Source organism: Hyperoodon ampullatus (genome assembly GCF_949752795.1).
Source record: "Hyperoodon ampullatus genome assembly, chromosome: 4".
NCBI classification, from domain to species: domain Eukaryota; kingdom Metazoa; phylum Chordata; class Mammalia; order Artiodactyla; family Ziphiidae; genus Hyperoodon; species Hyperoodon ampullatus.
Genome location: NC_136917.1, coordinates 39,305,343 through 39,314,541, shown reverse-complemented (window position 1 = coordinate 39,314,541; position 9,199 = coordinate 39,305,343). Strand labels below are relative to the sequence as shown.

Below are 9,199 nucleotides of genomic sequence, written 5' to 3'. Positions count from 1 at the left end.
TGTAGATCTGGGGTGGCTTGGCTTTGCTCCTGACCTTTGTGAGAATGCCTCTGGTGCTTCCTTATTAGGTTAGGTGCTGGCTTTAGCCCTGAGGTGTGATATTAGAGTTTTAAAATCAGTAATCTTTGGGCAGTTTGATTTGAGGCATGGGAGGCTGATGGTCTAACCCCCACCTCTCCTAAGCTCTGGACAGAAGATGGTAAACAAAATCTGTCAGGTAGGGAAGGGGGAAGTGGGATTCCTTTGCTTCCTCTCTTCCACCAACATCACTCTCTACACCCCCCCCACCCCCCCAAAAACCACGTTGCTTTTCAGAGGACTCATGAGCTCATTTTGTAGTGCAGGAACATGCTCTCCTAATCCTATTCTTCCACACAGATTGACCCTCCAGATTAGGGAACAGGCAGCTATCTTTTTTTTTTTTTAAGAAGATGTTGGGAGTAGGAGTTTATTAATTAATTAATTAATTTTTGCTGCGTTGGGTCTTCGTTTCTGTGCGAAGGCTTTCTCTAGTTGCGGTGAGCGGGGGCCACTCTTCATCGCGGTGCGCGGGCCTCTCACTATCGCGGCCTCTCTTGTTGCGGAGCTCAGGCTCCAGACGCGCAGGCTCAGCAGCTGTGGCTCATGGGCCTAGTTGCTCCGCGGCATGTGTGATCTTCCCAGACCAGGGCTCGAACCCGTGTCCCCTGCATCAGCAGGCGGACTCTCAACCACTGCGCCACCAGGGAAGACCAGGCAGCTATCTTTTAAGGCAGCTTTGGAGTTAGCCTCCTGGCCTTCCTTGTCCTGCACTTTTTCATCAGTTTCTGTGCCCCATTCTTCCACTCCAGGGCAGTCCCATGCCTTGTGATGATGGTTGTTTTTCTCCTCTCCTCAGGTGCATGGCTGCTTCCTAATCCTGGAGCCCAGAGGAAACATCCCTAGAACTGTGGGAGTGTGAGCCAGGCAAGCCAAGGGCAGCCTTGAGCCCCACCCTTGCCCGCCTCCCCCGTGGGGGCCAGGATGCTGAAGAAGCAGTCTGCAGGGCTTGTGCTGTGGGGCGCCATCCTCTTTGTGGCCTGGAACGCCCTGTTGCTCCTCTTCTTTTGGACGCGCCCGGCACCTAGCAGGCTGCCCTCAGACAGTGCTCTCGATGACGACCCCGCCAGCCTCACCCGTGAGGTGATTCGCCTGGCCCAGGACGCTGAGGTCGAGTTGGAGCGGCAGCGGGGGCTGTTGCAGCAGATCAGGGAGCATCATGCTAGGTGGAGCCAGCGGTGGAGGGTGCCCACCGTGGCCCCACCTGTCCTTCCGCGCGTGCCTGTGACCTCTCCGCCAGCTGTGATCCCCATCCTGGTCATCGCCTGTGACCGCAGCACTGTCCGGCGCTGCCTGGACAAGCTGCTGCATTATCGGCCTTCGGCCGAGCACTTCCCCGTCATCGTCAGCCAGGACTGCGGGCATGAGGAGACAGCCCAGGTCATCGCCTCCTATGGCAGCGCCATCACGCACATCCGGCAGCCTGACCTGAGCAACATCGCAGTGCCACCTGACCACCGAAAGTTCCAGGGCTACTACAAGATTGCTCGGCACTACCGCTGGGCGCTGGGCCAGGTCTTTCACAAGTTTAAGTTCCCAGCGGCTGTGGTGGTGGAGGATGATCTGGAGGTGGCTCCAGACTTCTTCGAGTACTTCCAGGCCACGTACCCGCTGCTGAGGGCCGACCCCTCCCTCTGGTGTGTGTCTGCCTGGAATGACAACGGCAAGGAGCAGATGGTGGACTCAGGCAAGCCTGAGCTGCTCTACCGCACAGACTTTTTCCCTGGCCTGGGCTGGCTGCTGTTGGCCGAGCTCTGGGCTGAGCTGGAGCCCAAGTGGCCCAAGGCCTTCTGGGACGACTGGATGCGCCGGCCAGAGCAGCGGCAGGGCCGGGCCTGTGTGCGGCCTGAAATCTCCAGAACGATGACCTTTGGCCGCAAAGGTGTGAGCCATGGGCAGTTCTTTGACCAGCACCTCAAGTTTATCAAGCTGAACCAGCACTTCGTGCCCTTCACCCAGCTGGACCTGTCCTACCTGCGACAGGAGGCCTACGACAGGGATTTCCTCGCACGTGTCTACGGTGCTCCCCTGCTGCAGGTGGAGAAAGTGAGGACCAGTGAGCGGAGTGAGCTGGGGGAGGTGCGGGTGCAGTACACGAGCAGGGACAGCTTCAAAGCCTTCGCCAAGGCCCTGGGAGTCATGGATGACCTCAAGTCTGGTGTCCCCAGGGCCGGTTACCAGGGCATCGTCAGCTTCCTGTTCCGGGGCCGCCGTGTCCACCTGGCCCCACCCCAGACCTGGGACGGCTATGATCCTAGCTGGAATTAGCAGCACCTGCCTGTCCCTCCTGGGGCCCCTCCTGGCCGTATCATGGCCTAGGATGGGACCGCAGTCCCTGGGCTGCATCATCCTCTCTGTGTTTCTCTCTCGGGTCCATTTATCTTGTTTTTTTTTTTCTTCTTTTTTTGAGTGGCATTCAAGTGCACAGATGATAAGGTGAGGGTTATTCTCCCGTTCTCAAGGGGGTCAAATCAGGGGAATCTTTCTGGGGTATGTTGGGGGAGTTATTAAGCAGGAAACCACTGTGTGGTAGGGAGAGAGTTGGGCTTGTTGGGGGCCACAAAATCCACGTTCCAGGTTTTCTCTTAGGACATCTGTGGAGAGGTTGGCAACTTTAGTTCTCTTGATCAGGCCTCTTTTGCCTGTCCTGGCTATCCTAACCAGAGTATGAGCCCTCCTCCTGTACCTGTCCCCCACCATCTCCACCTTCCCCCAACTGGAGCAAGGTGGGAGGCTGGATTATGTGAGAAGGAGATGTATTTGTGGCCAAGATGAGACTAACCAAAGGGGTTTCATCGTCATCAGGGTCTGGGCAGAGCTGTTAGGTTGTCAGGGTTTACTCCCTCCTGCCTGTATTTCTGTTCTTCCCCCTCTCCTTTATCCCTGACTGCCTCTCAGCTCTTCTTTCCCTGCAGCCTAGCAGGTCGTGATCCTAAGATGAAACGGTGAAGGGGAAAGGCAGAACCTCTCCTCAGCTCACCTGCTGGGGTGGGGGGAAAAGCCTTGGGTGCTGGGGCGCCCCTCCCTCATCCTTCCTCCAAGAAACAGACTGCCCCCTATCCCGTCCTTTCTGAAAACCAGTCCTTTCCCTGTCGCTCTGGGACGGTTCATGCTAGCCCGGCCCGTGGCTTCTGGAGGCCCTCTCAGTGTGAGGTGGAGCAGCCAAGACCATTCAGCCCAGCCCCCTTCCCTTCTCCCCCAAGCATTCCCTTCCCGCGTGCACAGATTAGGATGCAGATGGCGGGTTGGAGAGCAACGTGTGTGTTTTTCTTTCTTGCCTGACCTCAGTTCATGGAAGAAAGTTGAAGCTACAGAATTATTTTCAAAAATAAAGCCTGAATTGTCTGAAAAACTGTGTGTGTTTGTGTGTCCTGGTAAAGGAGTTGGGGGTGGAAAAGGGAGGAGAAAGGTGGAGGAAGCAAGGAAAAGAATGAGGACTAAAGGAGGGGGCTGCACAGGCGAGAGGAAGTAGGTCAGTTGGAGGAAGGAAACCAGATGACGGGAAGATAGGAGAAAAGGCAGAGGAGAGCTAAGGAGGGGCCTAGGCGGGAAAGAAAGGCCAGGCTTGGAGGTGGAGAGGGCCCAAGGCTTCACTCCCCAGTGCTCATCTCTAGAGGTGGGCTGCGGGGCCCTCAAGCCCTGGTCCGAGAGAGAATGCAGGCAGTCCCTCCTGAAATGGGCACCTTGGGTGGGATGCCCTCCGCTGGCCCAGGCAGCATTTGCTAGGCATCCTCCAGCACCTTCCAGGACGCAGAGCTGACAACTGGATCAACACTGGCAGTAGCACTAACAGTGTGAGGATGCCTTTTACACTGCCACCCAAGGCACCCACACATAGATGGCAAACTTTGCCTGAAACTATCCTGAGAGTTTCTATTTTCCACTTTTTTTTTTTTTAATGCTGCTTGTGACCTACCAACTTGATTTCATCAGTGGGTTTGAAAACCCTGGGCTAGGTGACTTTGTTGACAGAAACCATCCTCGAGCTTCCCACCAGATGGATGAGTTGTGGAGAAGGGGGTGTCACCAGGTCACTGAGGGAGCAACTCTGGCCTCCCTTCTGGGCTAAGGGAACCAGGGTCAGACATTCATCTTAACCTTTTAGATTGTTGTAGAGCTAGTTTTGTCTTCCCACGTGCTCTTAGATGGATGTTTAAACCCTGTTTGAGGGTAGAGAGATGATCATTATCCGCCATTTGCAAGGCTCTCCGTCTGGACACAATTGGGCCAGGTGTGCTTTGGCTGCCAGAATCCATGTTCTTAGCACTAAATTAACAGTTGCTTACCAAGTGCATTGTTCTGAGCGCTTCACAAATTAAAATGAACTCCTTTAATCCTCAAAGAGATCATGGGTGGTTAAGTACTGCTCCGTTTTACAGGTGAGAAGCAAACAGGGCACAGAGAGGGTCCTTTGCCCGAGGCCACACACCTGGTTGGGGTGGAGCCAGGATTTGAATGGAACCGTTGTTAATCACTACTTAATCAGGACCCTTCCCTTTCTCTCCTTTACAGCCTTTCCTCCAAGGCCTTCTGCTCTGCCTTCCTTGTACTCTGGTCTCCCCTCCCACAGGCTCCAGGTTGGTGGGTGGGCCTGGGCTCCCAGGCCAAACAGCAGGTGGGGTGGGAGGGCAGCCCTCCCAGGGAGATTGTAGAGGAGGAGACCCTCAGAAGATTCAGGCTGGTTTCTCAGGTTTGTCCTCAAGTGAGGAGCACTTTCAGGGGTCTCTGTGTCCTGTTTCTCTCCCTTTTGATGCGGGTCCCCAGAGAGGCCACATTCACTATGCCAAGGCATCCTCAGGTGTGATGCATGTGTGCATGGCTGTCAACCCTCATAGAGCATGATCCTCCTGTGGATAACAAAGCAAGCGGACAAAGCAAATGGAAAAACATGGTGTCATTAAATCCTTCAGGAATTCTGCTAACCTTGACTTTGGAGATTAAAGATAATACCAAAGAGCTCACCCAGCTCAACACCGCTCCCCGACCAGGTGGGCCCGATTTCGGGAGAGGGCAGTGAGGGGTGGCTTAAAGCAGGGTCTTAGTCCCCTGCCCAGGAATTGAACCTGGGTAACCTGGGTGAAAAACCAGGAATCCTAACCGCTAGGCCACCAGGGGCTAAAGACTAAAAGCAAAGTTCCCCTGGCTCTTGCCCCATTTGAAAAATGAATTTCTCAATGAGGCAAAAACTAAAAAAACAGGTACAAAGTTTATTATCAGAGACACAGCATAACCCGTGGGAGAACACACAGAGAAACTGTTGATTTATTTAAGACAGAAGCAAGGCAGAAATATACACCAGGAGAGAAAGGGTGTAGGTGTCCTCCCTGGTGGGAAGGAGCACAGTAAAAAGGCAGTTAAATCATTTATATAGGGCAGTTTTTCCCGGTCTTTGTTTACCTTTGTCCAATTATCTTGTTTCTTTTCTCACACCTGACCTGCCCTAGGACCCTCCCCATATGCATGCACAACATTTTGCCAAGATGGATTCCAGCATAGAGGCCTGTGGGAGTTTTGGCATCACCTTTTGTGGGGCGGCACCCCCTCCTTTTTGACCCCCTAGGAGCCTTTCTGCGCATGCGTAGTCAGGGAGGTCTCCTTGGTCTCAGGAGTGGTCCTCTTATCTCTTTACTCCAGCAGAGCTCAGCTCCTGCCATTAACTTTGGCCTTGGAGTGTCTAGGGAAAAAAAGCTCCAATTTTACTCCACTTCACAAACACCAGCTGTCCAGCCCAGGGGCCCATCTAACTCCTACCTCAGGCCCTCACTGAAACGTCGGTGACCGACTGGCCAGGTGCTTGCAGGTGCAAGTTTCTGTGGGCGGAGGGTTTGTCCGCGTCTCAGCTGCCCACAGGAGGCCTCATGGGGACCTGGTGTGTTTGTGGGCCCAGAAACGACTTGGGCCATACCACCACTCCTGCGCCTTGGCCCTGGCCCTTTAGCCTCTGCCAGAGACCCAAAGCCCTTCCTCCTCCACTTCCTGCCATTCTCTCCAACCACTGCTGTTTCCGCCTTCCCTCCACTGCACAAGTCTCTCGGCCTAGGTCCTCTTCTCTTATCTGGGTCATTCAGGTGGGATTTTATTTGTGGGCTGAGTCATCCTGGTGTGGACAGTTGTGTTGGATAGAGTCTCTGGCCAGGGTCCCCCTGAGCCTTGGGTTGATCCCCTGGGGTTTGTTCAAAACCGGACCAGGGCTGGGGGTCGCACCTGGGGGCGTGGTAGGGGGCCAGGTGTAGGGCTGATGGTGGAGTTGAGGACGGGGATTGGGACTGGTGGAGGTGGGGTGGGGGAAGGGGAGCTTGGGGGCGCGTGTGCTGAGTTTAGATTGTCGATACAACAACCTTTTAAAGTGAAAGTTATCATTTCCTTTTTTCTTGTTACAAAAGCGAAATACATTCATTTCAGAAATCAGAAAGCAGATAATAAAACATTCACACGTACATACCCCACCCCCAGTCACGTCTCTGTTTACTCCTATCAGGCATCTTTCTCCTATATGTAGATAAATAGGTAAATCATCTATAAAAGCCATAAATTTACATAAATATTTATTTAGCTTTATGTAAGTTAAACATTTACATATAACCATGTCAAATATTCACCTTCACCATAATTTTAATCATTTACCCTCTTCCTTAAATATCTTTAACAAACACTTGGGACTTCAGGCTACCTGAAAGGATTTCCTTAGAGATCAGGGGTTTGCCTACAGCCCAGTCGGGGCCTTGAATCTCTGTCTGTTCTCCCACACACCCTCCACCTACGAGCAGAGGTCAGGGCCCTTGCTGGTATGGGGACAGACACCACATCTCCTGTCTTGAGGCACAGAATCTTGCTTGACTGCTTTCCAGTGCTTCTGCATTTTCTCACTTCTCTGATTAAATTTGCTCTTTGGAACTCAGGGAAGGCCTAGAAAACTAAAGCTTTTTCACAACAAGAGTGGGGGTGGTGGAGATCTGTCCCCAGAAAGGCCCCACGGGGTCCTGCTCTGTTTCACAGGGGTCTGTGTGTCCCTTCCAGGAGATGCACTTGTATTAAAAGCAGCAGACTTTTACCTTATAGGGTATCGAGTGTGGTAGCCAAAACACAGAAACACAACACGATGGGGGCCTAAATAAGATGTTTTATTTCTCATTGACTCAGAAGTCCAGGTGGGTGGTATTTTGAGGCTGCTATAGCAGATTCACACCCACCAAGAACTCAGTCTTCCGTTTCTTTGTCCTACCATCCTCAACACATGGTTCCCAGCACCCAGTCAAAGATGGTGCCCTGGCTCCAGTCAGATAGGAAGGAAAGAGAAGGGGAGGGCAAGCCTTTCTTTTTAGAATGAAACCTAGAATTTGTGCATATCTCCTTCCCTCATCTCCCAGTCACCAGAACTTGGTCTAGTCCCCCCAGTTGCGGGGGAGACAGGGAAATGGAGAGGCAGCCACGTGTTCAGCTAAAACTTTTCTTACCATGGTGGTACTAGCCACTTTGGCCTACACGAAACCATGCAGTGGGCAGGAGTGAGGCCCCAGGTCATAAAAGGGGAGCTGGGTTCTGCCTCGTTTGCTGGACTGCACAAATTCTGAGCCTTGAGCTGTGTGGAGCTGCCTTGTAAGAAGTCCAATGACCCTGAGACTGCATTGCTGGAGAGGCTACAGACCTGTGAGTCAGCCACATTGCATATCCAGCCCGGGGCGGGGTGGGTGGGTGCGGGTCCTTGGACGGCTGCTGCCCTGCTGACATCTACCTGAAACTGCATGGGACACCCCAAGTGACAACTGCCCAGCCAAACACTTCCTGAATTTATGACCCACAAATAGGGAGCAAAATAAAACAGTTGTTTTATGATGCCAAGTTTTGGGGTAGTTTGTTAAGGGACAGTGATACCTGGTGGCCTTAGGTACTATGTTCTGTCACTGAAATGTAAGATTTTATGTAACCAAAAGGGAATGTTTAAACAAATATTTTGAGAATAAGAATTTTTAAACATTTACTCATCAATTCCTAGGGGTGAGGATATTGCTATCTAGGAGACTGGCTCTATTTTTTAGGTAGAAGTGGTCCTTGAATTAATAGATGTGAATATCTTTTATTTCCTCCCCAAGCTTTTTTTTTTTTCAAATTTATATTCAAAATATTCCCCAAGTTTTTATTATGAAAATTTTCAAGCCCATAGAGAAGTTGAAAGACTAGTACCAAGAAGACTCATATCACTTCCATTGAGATGATATGACAATTAATATTTTGTAATATGGCAAATATATATAACTTTCTATACCATTTGACAGAAAATTGCAGAATAAATCTTATTTTCACATAATTTTGCTGATCTCATAATTAGTGTATATTTGCATTGTATAACTCTTGTAAGATGTAGAAAAATAAAAAGAAAACAAAGTTCATCCATAACCCTACTGTCCAGATTAACTGCCTTGAAGCAAGTTTTTAATTTGCATTTGGTCTTCATTGGGCAGGGCCGCCCTCTGCTGACAGTAGTGTGAATTGTCAGGGAGTGGAATTTTCATTTACATAGTCTCTTGGGGATTTTGGTTGCATTGATTTCTCAGATTTATGAATAAATCAAGAAACCTGAGTTTCTGAAACTGCAGACCTGAGCCCCATGGCCACCTACCTGGGGATTTCATCAAAGTCTTGGGCGAGGCCTCACCTGAAACAGCTAGTCTGACCTACCATTCCTTGTTCTGTTTCTTCCTTTTATTGTACAAAAGAGATGGACATCCAGCCCCAATCCACACCCAAGCAGTTCTACTTCCGGTTACACGGCACACACATGTGGTTCCAACACCTCTCTCCCCAAACTGAACTGACTGTTTTTTCCTAGATTCTTTTTTTTCCCTTCCTTTGATTCATCTTCCCTATCCCCTTTTCTCCAACCACATCTTGTCTTCTTTATACTTCCCACTTTCTAGGGCCTCTGGTGTAAATTCACTTCACGTTTGTTCTTTTTTCTATCAACTTCTGCCTTACTGAAAATGAGCAAATTCACGTATTCACATTTATACAAGGCCTCTATAAGATTTATAAAAAGAATATTCTCCTTCTCTCCTTTCCTATTCTTCCCTCCCTCCCTCCCCACAGGAAGTCACACTTTCCCTGGAAGTAGCATTCTGCCTGT

At 50.8% G+C, this 9,199-nt stretch overlaps 1 protein-coding gene across 1 annotated transcript; it reads left to right on the top strand.

Moving 5' to 3' along the window:
* Positions 1-1,002: 1,002 nt before the first annotated feature.
* MGAT1 (alpha-1,3-mannosyl-glycoprotein 2-beta-N-acetylglucosaminyltransferase) lies at positions 1,003-2,468 on the top strand (the record flags this gene model as incomplete). The annotated part of the gene is made up of 1 exon (XM_079703230.1): positions 1,003-2,468. The coding sequence occupies one exon, from the start codon at positions 1,003-1,005 to the stop codon at positions 2,344-2,346; it is 1,344 nt and encodes a 447-aa protein (XP_079559356.1). The 3' UTR covers positions 2,347-2,468.
* Between the last annotated feature and the right edge of the window lie 6,731 nt (positions 2,469-9,199).